This window comes from Drosophila ananassae, chromosome 3L, assembly GCF_017639315.1.
Source record: "Drosophila ananassae strain 14024-0371.13 chromosome 3L, ASM1763931v2, whole genome shotgun sequence".
Classification (NCBI taxonomy): domain Eukaryota; kingdom Metazoa; phylum Arthropoda; class Insecta; order Diptera; family Drosophilidae; genus Drosophila; species Drosophila ananassae.
In genome coordinates, this window is record NC_057929.1 from 5,839,488 (window position 1) to 5,854,106 (window position 14,619).

The window sequence follows — 14,619 nt, forward strand, 5'->3', positions numbered from 1 at the left end:
GGCTGGTCGAGGAAATGAGTCTGGCTGAGAGTCATTATGTACACACATTCAAACAAACAGAGCGAAGCCCTGGCTCACTCACACTCGTGCATGAAATGTATCTGAGTGTGGCATGGGTGAATGTATCTGTATCTACGTATTGTGGACTCGAGTCGTAAACTTTGCAGTCAGTTCACTTGAACAGCTGTGAGTGATCAGCAAAGACGACGGTTGTCGGGAACTAAATATATATACAAATGTTCATATATGCAAAATTACATATATCAGTAAATGGATGGAGCTGCATAAGAAACAACAACCACACAAAATAATAAATATGTATATATAATAAAAACAAAAAAAAAAAATAAGGAAAAATAAAATACAAAACGTAAAATCTTTTGCGTAGTTTATTCGCTCGCGTCGTTCGTTTCGTTTCTTCACTTGAACTCGTATCTCATCGGTTCGTTTCATTGCGCTGCGCTGCTGAGAGTTGCTTCTTCAGTTGGCGCAGTACCGAATGGCTTACTGATGCCGTTCAGTTTCAACTCGATGTTTAGTTTAGATTGACCAGGACAAGTAGATATGCCCTGGCAGTCGTGCGACGCGCTCGGACGCTAAAATCCAAAAATTCAAAAAACAGAAACAGAATCAGAAATCCCAAACACGTTGTAACTTCCAATCACCAATTAGAAAACTGCATTAAAATTAAATACGGGAACTCGAGTGCGTAAACAAGATTGTGATTAAATCTCAAAACTAAAACTAAACCACCAACTAAACAACAACAACAACACTCTACACACACACACATACACCCCTCCTTATTGTCAATGCAACGGACAAGTGATAACATTGAGTGGTGAACCAAAAACATAAATAAAAGTGCAGATTGAGATGCAGATGCCTAGGCCCTAGGGGCATGGAAATATAGCGAGACAGAATTCTAAACAAATCGTCACGAAAACATTATCAATTGTATATTTTGGGTTTTCGAAAACCCAGAAGTAGAGAAACAAAAGCAACACGTAAAGCAAACATAACCAGACGAGTCAGTGTGTGCGAGTGTGCCCATTGGCAACAACTGTATTCGATGTAGTATTAGTGACCACACAAACAATAACAAAAATATATAGAAATTTTATATAAAACATACAGATATAAAATATATATTTAAACATATGAAATACATGTAAACTCTCGGCCCATACCAACAAACCAAGCAAGCATACAAGTACGGGCCAATCTATTTAATTCAGTGCATTTATAAATTAATAAAATGTACAATAAATATATATGTATATAGAGTAGGAGTGCGATTGTGAGAGTGAGTGCACATAAGCAGTAGCAGTGGCAGCAGCAGCAGCAGCAGCGAAAAGTAAAAAAAAAAAAATTACACAGACGCAGCGCGAACGTGAGTCTTGGAATATTGCAAACACAAAACAAAAAAAAAATATATATATAAAAACACCAACAAAAAAAAAAAAATAAATAAATAACGAGGAACCAGTTTCACCTTGAGGAGCAATACCTAGTGCACACTCACACACCATCGGATGCACACCACCACCACTAGCAGCACCAGCGCCAATATATCTACCAGTGTGTGTGTGTGTACGCGAGTATTTTGTTAAATAAAACAGCCCGATCGGACTGAGAGTGCGACTACGTACGACGAGTACATAATACATAATCGTGCATTAATGCTAACCGCTCTGCTTAATAATCCGTGATAAAGCCCGCTAAGAAAACCGAGTTTTATCAGCGATCCATGCCCGCACTGCCTCCCAGTATCTGCGACTATGTTCAGCTGCTGGAGATCGAGCCAACTGCCCTGGGATAACATCGAGCTACAGATACAGCACAATCAACAGATACAACTGATACAGAATCAGATACAGATTCAGATACAGATACAGATACTCAAACAGAAGGAGAAACAAAAACAGAAGGAGAAACAGCGACAGCGACACATATGCGGCCAAGTGAGGTGCCAGTGTCAGGAAGATGATAGCTGCGCCCACACAGGCAACTGAAGAACCACCATTTAGTTTTCGCCCAGGAACGATTCCAACGGTTCCAACAGCAACAGCAACAGCAACCACCCCAGAAGCGATTCCAGCCCCAAAACCGGAGTCAATACCCCGCGTTCCGTCCACCCCAACGGACGTCCCCCCAACGAGTTTCGGTTCAACACAAATACCAACACCAACAGCAGAACCAAGCCAGCGAGCTATTACTCATCCAACAGCGGCTGTGGCTTCGCCTTCCGCGCCTGTTGCTGCAGCTGCATCGAACCCCAACCCGAGGTCCACTCCCACTCCAAACCACCACCCCCAATCCCGTTTCCAGCCAGAGTCCAATACGAATTCATTCGAATCCAATATGGACAACGAAAGATCTCCGAGCCATAGTGGCCATGATATGACACTGAACATGAACGGCGATTCCAGCCTGGTGTTTGGATCTGCGCGGGTTCCTGTCAATTCCAGCACCCCGTATTCGGATGCAACTCGGGTGAGTAATCCAGTCTTGGCTGCACTGAGGGAAATAATGAATAAGTTCTTAAAAGGAACTGATTCATAAATAGTTCTTAATGAGTTCTTATTAGGAAAGGTCGGGTATTGGGAAGGTAAATCTGAAAGATATTCCTTTTATAATATTATTTTAAAGATATTTTTTAGGGAAATATCTTATAGAATTGCTTCCTAAAGTATATTAGTCTAAGAATATGAGATAATCATGGTTCTGAAATACAAAAGACTGTCTAGAAGTGCCTTGAAGTTGGATAGGAAGTCTAGATAGGAAGGTCACGATGCAGCTGCCTGATGTCCGAGTCTCCTCCTTGTCTGTAAGTCCACTCATCCGAAGTGAAATTCACGCCCTCAATGCACTTCTTATCACCTCTAATGGGCCACTACTTAGATAAACGGCAGGCCCAGCTGTCTGGGCCAACAAAAGGTACCTTGATATTTGGCTGAGAGACCTACATATTATACGACCACTTGTGCCTACACACACAGATGTATCTGTGAAATACTCTTTCCAGACCGGACAGGTCAACAAAAAGTTTGACTGATAAGATTCCCCGTTGATTAGATTGGGCCTGCCTATTTTTTTTGCGATTATTTTCTTTGTTTACAAATACAACTACGACAGAACCATTAATAGAGATTAGTAATTGATTCTACGTATCATAAAAGCTCGACTTCGATTTTTGTCTTATGAATGTTGTGAAATACCCGTTTTCTTGCTGGGGATTGGATCTAAAATTTCAATGCTCCTTCGAGCACTGCCGTTTGGAGTGATGCGCTCCCGACCATAGATACATTCGCGGAAAGCGTGGAAGTGCATTTTTTGTCCCCGTGCATGGTGGACTGGTGGGGCGGTTGTACTCGCGTTTCGCTTCCCTGATGACTCACATTTATTATATTTGTCGAGCTTGCATGTATACGTCTGTATGGGTATTGGGGTGAGCCTCTTAGCTTAGCTTCAATAGTGGCTTGAAGTTTTTGCTAAAATTACTCATACGCCATGTAGTACCAAAATATGTGGTTAGTTAGCTTAGTAGTTTTATAATTTGCATAAATATTCACTAGCTCCTTGAATATTATTATTATATCTTGAAGTAGGACCACCCTAATATACATTTTATAAATATGTAGATCTGTTCCAAGTGTTCCAATGGATATGCTGTTCAGACGTTCTATAATTGCGTTGTTTAACTGTGACCGATACGTATTTTAACTTAATATACCTATACTTATACTTTGTTTATCAACTGGGTTTTGTTTTTATTTTTGGATTTTGTTGTGAAAATCACAAGTTCAAGATCCTCCAAAACGGAAATAGTTGAGTAGCGATCCATTGGTCGGCTCTTCTACTACCAACATTTCATCATAACATCGGATTCGTCACCGTATTTACCAAATAGCCTGTTTATTAGCGATAGAAGAGCTAAATGACCACAACCCCCGGAATAAACACGAGCATATTTCACCTAGACGGGGTATACTATACGTATGCAATTACTTCTGACTCTTGTCTAGCTATCTAGCGGAGAGTTTTTGGCGAATAAATTGTACATATATGTATATGGAAATAATTGTCTCGCACGCACACACTAGGAGGGTTTAGTACACTTTGGTGCATTGACCTTGCTAAGCAGTTTGTATTATTTTTTTTACGGTTATTAGTGCGGACGGACGGAGGTTGAAGGAGGCAATGGCTCTTGCCATCCGAGGCAGCCACGATGTCGATGGCGGGAGGCGGAGGCGGCGGCGTCACGAACAACCAACTCAATTGCGTATTACTTGTATATATACAAACAATTCGAAAGAAGTACATATGTACTTCTGGCCAACCGACGTCGTTGACTTCTGTCGTTCCATGTTCCATGTTTTATCTTTATAGAAAAAAACAAAAAATTAAAAAACATATAGTATTCAAGCTGATGACCTTAGAATCTAAGCAGGCGCCCAGAACCGTTAAAATCGAAAGCTCACAACACCCCCCTTTCAACCCAGGCCATTTCATCACTTTTACTTATTCCCTGCCATGTATGTATCTCACGGATGCGGGTGTCTGCACCAGCAACTTCTGTTTCTTGTATCTGTATCTGTGCAATGTATCTGTGTGTGTGTGTGTGTTTTGGGTGGAGGAGTGTGAGTGTGTTGTGTCTACAAGAGTCAGGCTGCTTATTAGACTTGAACTGTCTGACTGACGGCGACATTGAGAGTGAGTTTCGCGAGGGCAAAGGCAAAGGCAAACGGCAATGGCAAAGGCGACTCGGTGCCAATGGCCGATGGAGCATCCCGGCGGTGCGTTGTAGCTAAAAGTCTGCTCTGCTCTGCTCAGCTCTGCTCTGCCCTGCTCAGCTCAGCTCCACTCCACCCTCCACCTTTCAGGTCTCTTCGCACAGTTCATTCGGCCGGCGCTACTACCAAGGGTATCGCTTCGTACCGATGTCGATGTCGATGTGGATGTGGATGTGGATGAACTTCGCGAGGTACACGAACTGCTGCAAGGTCGAAGTTAACGCTATTAATAGGTAGTTTTTGCCGTCTCTCGCTTGGGCGAGAATAAAACGGTTATTCACATTGGCCAAACGAGGCGGAGAATCGAGATGTGCCGCCGACGCCGTCACCGTCACCATCACCGGTCGCAATGACCTATTCCAAATGGTTCCCCCCGGAGACGGAGGCAGAGACTGGCAGCTGAAATGACAACAATTTCGGCTATGATCGAAAGGGATTAACCGACACTGACCAGGTACCAGGAAGCAGATGCAAATTATAATGCATGTCGCTGCTACACCGGCCCACTTGTCCGTCCGGTGTATCTTAATAATAACCCAACGGGAACGGGAACAAAACTCAAAAATACTTGTGCAAAAAAAAAAAAAAACAAACAAACAAACATACATATTTCGTTTTAGGAGCGTTTTATTAACCTTGGCGCGGGACATTGAACTTCAAACGCTGTGAATAAGTATATTTTTTATATATATATTTTTCGTACAGATACAGATACAGATACTGATACAAATGCATAGACAAGGCGGCATTCGAAGTGCATATATTGTTTAAATAATACATAGAAGAAGTATCTTGGTGTGTCGGTGTTTTCGACTGCGACTGGTGCGAATTTTATTTCCTAACTCTTTATCTCTGATACGTTAATATGCAATATGAACAATATATATTATGTACAAGAAAACAAAATGTGAATAATAGATAGATGTGTGTTTAATCACGAAGCATTTCAGCGAATCAGTGTTTACTTTCGAGTAATATTTAAGCTTTTTTCCACTTCCGGAAGTGTAATTTATTTCTAGAATTTCATAATTATAACGTTCTCTTTCCTTAATTTGGCTTTTTTGCAGACCAAGAAACATTCTCCCGGCCATATTAAGCGACCAATGAATGCCTTCATGGTGTGGAGTCAAATGGAAAGGCGAAAAATCTGCGAGCGAACACCAGACCTGCACAATGCCGAGATATCCAAGGAGTTGGGACGACGATGGCAGCTCCTCAGCAAGGACGACAAACAGCCGTACATCATGGAGGCGGAGAAGCTGCGGAAGATGCACATGATCGAGTATCCCAATTATAAGTACAGGCCCCAAAAGAAGCAGGCACGCTCTCCGGGCGCCCTCAAGGGTAATCCCAATCAGGAATTAGATGGCAGCGATGGAAAGAACGATCCCACACACTGTACACTGTCCAATCTTGCAATTAATAATAATAATAACAATAGTAACAACAACAACGGAACCACCACTGCCGGACGGAAAAGCAAAAGATCTACCTCTACATGTCAAACTGGAACAGCTTCTAAGCGATTAAAAAACGATACTACGGGTGATACTTGCAAACCTAAATACGAAGTAAACGCTGCCTCGGATCTCGCGGAGCAGCTGCACAATAATAATAGCACAGCTGATATTAAGCTACCCTCAGCCGATAATCTATTAAGCTTTCAATCCTCTCAATACATACCTCTAAACACCACTGGCGACGATGTGAAGCTGCCCCCCGCCGACCAGTCCAGTCCTTCCAATGCGCGCGAGAACATTTCGGACGTAGTCCTGCGGTTCTTGCCCTTATTTGTCAACTCGACGGACAACGAGGACTCCAATGGACTGGACTCGACCGGCCACAGCCATGGCAATCAGTCGACAGCGGGTCTCATCGACACCATTGACCCCATGGATCCCATTGACAGCATCACCGCTCGCCAGGATCTATCCGAGTCGATGCTGAGCTATATGCCCTACTGTGATGACGATGGCAACAATCTGCTGGAGACAAGCGACCCGGATCGGGTGATCCTCCTCGATAGTCTCGGCAAGCCCGTGTTCGAGTCCGAGGACAATATTGTGAATGATGCCAATCTGCACTCGGCCAGCCATCATGTATCTCCCTTTGTGCCTGACAACAGCGATTGCTTCGCCGATGATTGTGTCGCCGGTGGGAGAGGAGGAAGCAGTGGCAGCCATTCTGTCGTCGGCAGCGGCGGTGGCGGTGGCGGTGGAGAAAACTCCTCCCTTCCAGTCAAGTTCGAGGTGCAGCCCCACAACACCATCTGCACGATGAACATCGAGATCCACAACGGCTCGGGGCTGATGTATGGCGGGCCAGACGGCGGGCACACATTCCAGAGCGACGACTTCAATCCGATGCCACCGGCGGCGGAGGACAGCGACTGCAGCATACTGACCGCCTCCCATTCACCCCAGATCGGATACTGTGGCGGCGGCGGCGGCATCGGTGGCAGCTTTGTGGAGGCGGACGCTATCGTGAACACATGTACATACACAACCACAAGCCAAGACTACGCCGGAAATGTAATTGAAACACACAATGATCTCAACTACGCCGCACATGATAACAACGGAGCTCTCCTAGCTTATACGTTCGAGGATATGCCGCCTCAGCCAACCGGTAGTCATTTAGAATTTAACACTAACAAGTACGAGTTTGCAAGCTATTATAAAATGTGAGAGATATATGTACGGAGCGAGATATTTAAGTTTTTGTGTAATTTATAACTAATCTAATTTTTACGATTATAATTTTACACCAAATTATATATATAAAGATATATGAATATGTATACATATTAAATACTATATATTCCATAAATTCTATATACAGAAAACAGAAAGCGAGAATAAAATGCATTGCATTGAAAATAGAAAGAATCGAGGAGTTTTAATTAGTGGTATTTGTTTGATTTATTTAAGATGATAATGTTGAAAATTATAAGAACATGGAAAGCCATTAAGAACTTGGATCTAATTGGCACTAAGAGTGGGTTCATTGTCCCAGGATATACCTTCAAAGTGAAGAAGGCCAGTAGAGAATAGTATACCTCCTTAGAATGACAGTTTTCTCTTACATAAACCTCTTAACAATTAAAAATACAACCTTTTTTTATAGGGGGTTTTGCGAAGTATCTACATATGTTTTTTTTATTTACACGTACACATAATTTACATACATCATTGGGTGGCCACTTCAACAGGAAACACACAACTGAATAGGATACATTATGAGGGTCAACTATGATCGCTTTTCAAACACGATGGAAACAATCCAGACAATAAATTAGTATACATTCGTTCCACTAAACGCCACAGTGGTGCACCGCTATTGGCAACCCGATTACAAGATCAGATTGCTCGCTTGGATATGTGGGATATTGTGTAGGCCAGTATCGGCATTGGCCCAATAATAATACGGAGCACCTTGGCTAAAGCAGAATTTCATGTCCAGAGTCTCTCCATGATCCACGTAATACATGAGATAGAAATTGCACATTTCATCCTCGTTAGTGGGACTGAAATCGGATAAAAAGTTAGAAAAAAAGGTTATTTTTTCAGAGACTATGACTTACCCGACTTTGGTTACCCGATGACGAGTACTCTTCATGGTGCACCTCACGGCTATTTGATCGCCGGCAACAATGGGCTCATGGCTGCTGACATTGTAGAACATCTGCGGGGTAAGCGGATCCCTCTTTCCGAGCTGGAGCCACTGCTGGACGCCATCACTGTCCGACCTCACCCTGTATCCTGCCACCACTTTGCCCAATCCGTGGGTGTGCACTCGATAGGCGAAGGGATATAGGACCTTGTTCTCGTTTATCTCGCAAGCCGTTTCCAGGTGCTCCGTTTTCATTGGGGGAATTATTCCGTCTGTGCCCAGCAACAAGGTGCCAGCCAACTTTTTGCGACTAAAAGTGGGGGTTTTATTTTAGAGATTACGCGATAAAAAGTCAACATTTACTTACGGGGTTTCTGTGTAATCCAAAAACACGCCAGAGTCATCCGTAGAACCATCTAGGGGAATTCCGTTTAATTAATTGTTTTGTATTTTCGGAGGTTATTATTTTAACTCACCCTTGAATTTGTCGATGTGGGCATAATGCACCTGCAGCACCAAGTACTTGGTGGGTGAATCCTTGCCAACTTTGAAGCCAACTCCCTCCGGTAAGTTGAGTTTCTTGGCATCTCTAGCCCAGGCATAAATGATCTGTAAGAAATAAGTAGATCCAATTATTTAAAGGCTTTAATAAGACTGTGATCTGTCTTTTCATGATGTGTCATATGTATATAGGGAGGCAGGTTCAACGTGACAGATTATTTCTTATATAAAATTTCCAGTTTTATTTGAAATACATATTCTCCCGACCCTCATCCGTGCTATTCTGCCGAAGAAAGTATGTCCGTCCCTGTCTGCTGCAAGTGTAATGAGGAGATTAAGCCAAGGGCCATATGCAGCATGGGCAAGGCCTACCACCCGCACCATTTCACGTGCCGGGACTGCCAGAAGGTGATGGAGCCAAGCCGGTTCTATGCGGTCAAGGACGATGTAGTTTGCAGCGAATGCTACCTGGGTAATCACGCCTCCAGGTGCTGCGCCTGCAATGCACCGATCGTGGACCGCGCCGTCATGTCCATGGGACGCAAGTGGCACGAAAAGTGCTTTCGCTGTATCAGTTGCAGTCAACCCCTGATGTCAGCGACCTTTTACGAGATAAACGGCTACCTCTTCTGCAAGCTTCACTTTCAGGAGCTGTTCTCCTCCCGCTGTTCGGGTTGTGGGGAGCCAATCATGAAGGAAGCTGTGGTGGCACTGAACACCAAGTGGCATGCGGCATGTTTCCGTTGCCGCAACTGACAGCGAATCATTGCCACCTGCGAGTTCAGTATTGATGAGAGCGGTCGGCCCCTATGCCTGGATTGCAGTTCAACGGAATCCGAAGGTCGATTATCCCACAAAACAATTGCATATTAAAATCTGTATTTGTGATGATTGTTAAATTGTGTAAAGGGGCTTGAGAAATTTTCTATTTTACGAAACAAAATTAAAGTAATGTTTGTTGCACAACCCACATCCATAACTTTAAAATCATACGGGAAGTAAGTAATATTTTTTACCTGAGAATGGGAGTGAGGTCCGCAGGGACTGACCATGTCTTCTCCGGATGACTGGGCCATTTCTCCGCAGTTCCTGTAAGTTAATTAATATAAATATTATAGGACTTCAGTGATATCGTTATAAACTCACCAAGTAGTCTTCATGGTTCCGGGCTCTCCGCATCCGTAGAGCAGCATATGGTGGGCCGTGTTCATGGTGGCATTGGGATTGAAGCCAACTTTTTGGAAAAGGACAATTAGAAATGTAGTTTTAATAGAGAGAACTTTACAAAAATGACGTACCAATATAGTAGGTGGTAGTTGGATCGACTTTGATTGGGGTGCACAAGTACAAATCCGGCTAAATTCGTTGGGGTTAGTATTAAACAAACGAAAGATTAGCATACTTATAATAGTTTTGGATTAGTAAACGAGATTATAATATATATTACAGGCGGCCTTCGTTTTTTTTCTTTGTTCTATATTGTTCTAACACTTGTGACCCTGGCGACAATACAAATGGTAAATAGGTGTCTAGGGCGCAGGTTCGCCAGAGCGCAATCTACAGGTTTCAATCCCCATCACATGTGGGTGGCTATGGCGAATTGTGTGTATACTAACCATATGGCAAAATTAGCTTTTGATGCAAATGCGTTTTTGTTTCAGTTTCAGTTAAATCAGCAAAACAAAAAAAAAATGCAACGAAAAACACACATTCCATATATAGAGCTATTATAGAATGGGATTTTCCTGCCTTTTGTATATTTGCTCGATGTCAAAAAAAGGTATTATGTATGTATTTATCGCGAACAGGTGCAAGCATATGTTTCATCTCTACAAATATCTACAATCTTACGGATACGAAAATCCGAATTTACTTACGGTTTGGGGGGAAACCATGGGCATCAAGAAGGGAAATGATCCCGTTTCGCCTGTTGCGGTTGCTGGATTATTGGAGCTCTGGTACATCCCCTGCTCCACAAGGCCGTTTACACTCATCACATTGATAAGCAGGAAGCACCCAAGTGGGATGGAGACTCCAGATATTCGTGACATTTTAAATTCTGCTCTCCTTTACTAATTGGTTTTTTATATTTTTAAAAACAGAAAAACAAAAAACCTTCCTATGTGGAAGAACAACACAACACGTATTGTGCCCTGAGATACTTTTTCCACACGTAGGCTAGGCCCAGCTTATATATATATATAGAATACTTATCGATATACAGAGCCTATCTATCGATTGTAAGCCAGGGCTACAGTCGCTTGCTAGCGGTAAATTTGAAAATAAACGAATGGAATAGACTGTTAATTCTTTGGATTTTTAAAACTAATTTATTATAATTTATTTACTTAAGAGATTTATCTTTTGTTTGATGAAATATGTAAATAAACCAGGTTATTCATATTTAATAACATTGTCTTGAAGGCGCATGCGCGTTTTCATTGATTTGTTGTAAACACTGTTCCCAATGTTTATGGTGCTCTCTCTACGGGATATATGTAACTCTGGGCCTAAAGTTGGATCACCATCCGTGGCATAAATGGCGGATCAGGAGGAAATAAAGGAGCCGACCCAAGGTAGGAAACGATTAACCGGAAACTGGTAGAAATTGAAAACATGTAACCTTTCAGATGATGGCCTGGCCAGCGTCCAACAGTCTCGCCAGGATTCCTCGAGCATGCTAAACCTCATTGACGCCAGTTCCTTCAGTATGCCGCCTCCGAACCTTCACTCCTCGAAGGCGATCAATCCGAATAAGGCCATTTTCACCATAGATGCCAACAGTGGACAGATTTTCATTGTCAACAACAAGGCCTGCCAGTTGCTGGGCTTCACATCCCAGGAGCTCCGGAACAAGAGCTTCTTCGACCTGCTGAATGGCAAGTCGGAGAGCCACATTTCCTCGCTGGCCGAGATGCAGATCGACAGTGACGAGGGTCGAGTGGTGCTGCTAAGCGGCAAGGTTATCGAGATGCTGACCAAGTCGGGCGCCAAGATTCTGGTTTCCCTCTGGATTCGTCAGATCAATAGCGACGGCAGGCACATAGCCGTGGCCGAGCCCGTCCAGAGACACATTTGCCACATCGGCATCGATCGAGGTGGGGTTATAACTTCTGCGGATGCCACCACAGCGACCATTTTCCTATACGAATCCACCGACAATGTTTTGGGCATTAATATAGCCACACTGATACCGTTCATAAAGCTACCCGATCCCGACGGCCGGGAGATACCGAAAAGTCTGCGTAAACAGAGGGCCACAGGACGAACTACGGATAATGTGAAATTTCCCTTGTGCCTACTCTTAAGTTTGGAAGAAACTCCGTCTACGGGCTATCCTAGTACTGCCAGTGGCACTTTGTTCAACATAACCGTTTGGGTGTTCCTTAACCTCAGTGGCCTAATAGTTGTCGACGAGATGGGCAACATCCAGACCTGCAACCAGCCATTTTCACTGCTCATGTTCGGTTACGGCCAGGATAAGATAACGAACATGCATATTTCGGCGATTTTGCCGAATTTCGGAAAGGACTCGCGCGAGGACAAGAGTCCAAACGTTTCGAACACCTCGATTACCAGCAACGACTGGGAACCGGACACGGATCCCTTTGTCCTGGATAACGATTCCTCGCTGCAGTCATGCAGGAAGAACGCCGCCAAGGCGGCCAACGAATCCTCGGCCAATGATTCGCATCCGGAGATCAGGCCAGATGATTGCACCATCGACGATATACTAACACCGGTGAATGCCTCGTACAGTTTCCCCGCCGACGACTTCGACGTCGGATCCCACTCACACATCAACGAGATGTCCCTGGACAAGGCAAAGTCCACGTCCACGGACACGTGCGATGCCTCGTGCAGTAATCCGACGGCCAACCGACTGCTCAGCTCCATCAATGGAAGCTTTGTTGGGGAGGCCATCCATGCGGATGGAACAGTTATCGATGTGGTCTACTCGGTGCTGCTCCAAATCCTGCCCTGCACCAGTCGGGTGTACTGCATCTGGGTGTGTCGGAATCCAGGCACTCGGCTGGATGGCGACAATTACAGCTATGCAAATTTTACGTCCACTTTCAACAGCATGGCCAGCACCATAGAGCAGTCCCTGGGTCAGGTGATAAAGACCACGGCGGCCCAGAATTCCAGCCGCCCAAACTCCCTCTCGCTGGCGTGCAAATACGAGGAGGAACTATATCTGGGGGAATACAGCAAGTACTACACCTCCATCCGGCAGATTGGAAGAGGTGCCTACGGCTATGTGAACATGTCCTTCCGGAACTCCGATCGTCTGCTGGTGATCACCAAGTTTATACTGAAGGAGAAGCTCTGTCCGCAGTTCATGGTCAAGAACCGGGAGGGCAAGGAGGTTCCTATCGAAATCCAGTTGTTGCAGACCCTGGACCATAAGAACATTGTCTCCGTTCTGGATGTGTTCGAGAATGAGCTGTTCTACCAGCTGGTAATGGAGAAGCACGGTTCCGGCATGGATCTCTGGACTTTCATTGAACGCCGTCCCCTGATGGATGAGAAGCTGGGTAGCTATATTTTTCGGCAGATCTCCGATGCTGTTAACTATTTGCATGAAAAAAAGATCCTGCATCGGGACATCAAGGACGAGAACATCATTATTGATCAGAACTTTATTATAAAACTGATTGATTTCGGATCGGCGACTTTTATGGAAGAGGGGAAATATTTTTCCACGTTCTACGGAACGACGGAGTACTGCAGCCCGGAGGTCCTGGCCGGCAATAGATACATCGGCCCGGAGCTGGAGATGTGGGCCTTGGGAGTCACTCTCTACGTTCTTATGTTTTTCGAGAATCCATTCATCGACGTGGAGGAGACCCTGAAAGCCGAAATCCAGATACCAAAAGTGGTATCCGAGGCTCTAACTCGCCTTCTGAGTTCCATGCTGAACAAGGATCCCAAGTACCGATGTACAATGCATCAGCTAATAACCGATCCCTGGATCACGCAGGAAGTCAACGCCGGCATGTTTAACTTTTCGTGGATTGTTCCGTGCAAGGCACACGAGGCCAATCCGGATTTATACTTCTCCGGCTACCTGTACTCCAGCACATCGGTGCTGTCGACCATCTCGCCGCAGGAGAGTTTCTCCCACATCGAAGAGTGCTCCATCGGAGGAAGTGAGGAGGCGAAGCTGGTGTCCCAACGAACTGGCCTTAAGTTGTGTATTAACGAAGGTGGGATGTTATATTTCTTATTTTTAAATATCTTAATAAATTATTATTAATAAATTAGGTAAAACCAACAAAATGGACACCTTGTATGCCAAGCAGTGTCAGCTGAACTCCTCGGTGAGCAATCACGAGCTGAGAGGCCCCCTACTGGAGTCCAGCCGGACGAAAATCGGGACATCTATAAGCTCCTCGAAGTCGGAGAACGACATCTTTAAGAACAAGCTGGAGCCCTGCGTGTCGGCCTATAATGTAGTTAGCTTGCACGACGTGAGCACGAAACCTAAAACGCTTAATCTAAAGTAAAACGCAGAGTCTAATATTTGTTGTACATGTGTAAATCTAAACTAAACATACGGCCATGTGTAAATAGCAACATCTGTGAAAAGGACAATTAAGGATCGAAGGCGGAACAGTAGATGAAAATAAACCAATTTTATTGTTACTTTTGGATTGGGTTTCAATTGACTGATGGTGACTGATTGATGATACTCTTACCTTTAGAA

The 14,619-nt window shown here is 44.2% G+C and overlaps 4 protein-coding genes across 5 annotated transcripts; 3 read left to right on the forward strand and 1 right to left on the reverse strand.

The window, feature by feature from the left end:
• The first annotated feature begins 146 nt into the window (after window positions 1–146).
• On the forward strand, window positions 147–7,684 carry LOC6495733 (putative transcription factor SOX-14). Its single transcript, XM_001959421.4, has 2 exons — window positions 147–2,496; window positions 5,864–7,684. Exons 1-2 carry the CDS (start codon window positions 1,987–1,989, stop codon window positions 7,481–7,483), a joined length of 2,130 nt encoding a protein of 709 aa, XP_001959457.2. The 5' UTR covers window positions 147–1,986; the 3' UTR covers window positions 7,484–7,684.
• Window positions 7,685–7,701: 17 nt separating this feature from the next.
• LOC6494903 (peptidylglycine alpha-hydroxylating monooxygenase) lies at window positions 7,702–11,117 on the reverse strand. 2 transcript variants are annotated; one of them, XM_001959422.4, is made up of 8 exons: window positions 10,787–11,117; window positions 10,208–10,265; window positions 10,056–10,143; window positions 9,926–9,998; window positions 8,885–9,017; window positions 8,776–8,824; window positions 8,380–8,718; window positions 7,702–8,322 (listed from the first exon to the last, which is right to left on the reverse strand). In XM_001959422.4, exons 1-8 carry the CDS (start codon window positions 10,958–10,960, stop codon window positions 8,148–8,150), a joined length of 1,089 nt encoding a protein of 362 aa, XP_001959458.1. In that variant the 5' UTR covers window positions 10,961–11,117; the 3' UTR covers window positions 7,702–8,147. The 2 variants fall into 2 exon arrangements, with proteins under 2 accessions (XP_001959458.1, XP_014763065.1); XM_014907579.3 differs by lacking the exon at window positions 10,208–10,265 and having other exon boundaries at window positions 10,787–10,923.
• Window positions 9,080–9,879, forward strand: LOC6502563 (transforming growth factor beta-1-induced transcript 1 protein). The gene has a single exon (XM_001959423.4). The coding sequence runs from the start codon at window positions 9,207–9,209 to the stop codon at window positions 9,663–9,665; it is 459 nt and encodes a 152-aa protein (XP_001959459.3). The 5' UTR covers window positions 9,080–9,206; the 3' UTR covers window positions 9,666–9,879.
• Window positions 11,118–11,355: 238 nt separating the features above from the next.
• On the forward strand, window positions 11,356–14,558 carry LOC6495734 (PAS domain-containing serine/threonine-protein kinase). Its single transcript, XM_001959424.3, has 3 exons — window positions 11,356–11,485; window positions 11,540–14,119; window positions 14,178–14,558. The coding sequence occupies exons 1-3, from the start codon at window positions 11,449–11,451 to the stop codon at window positions 14,417–14,419; spliced, it is 2,859 nt and encodes a 952-aa protein (XP_001959460.1). The 5' UTR covers window positions 11,356–11,448; the 3' UTR covers window positions 14,420–14,558.
• Window positions 14,559–14,619: the final 61 nt, after the last annotated feature.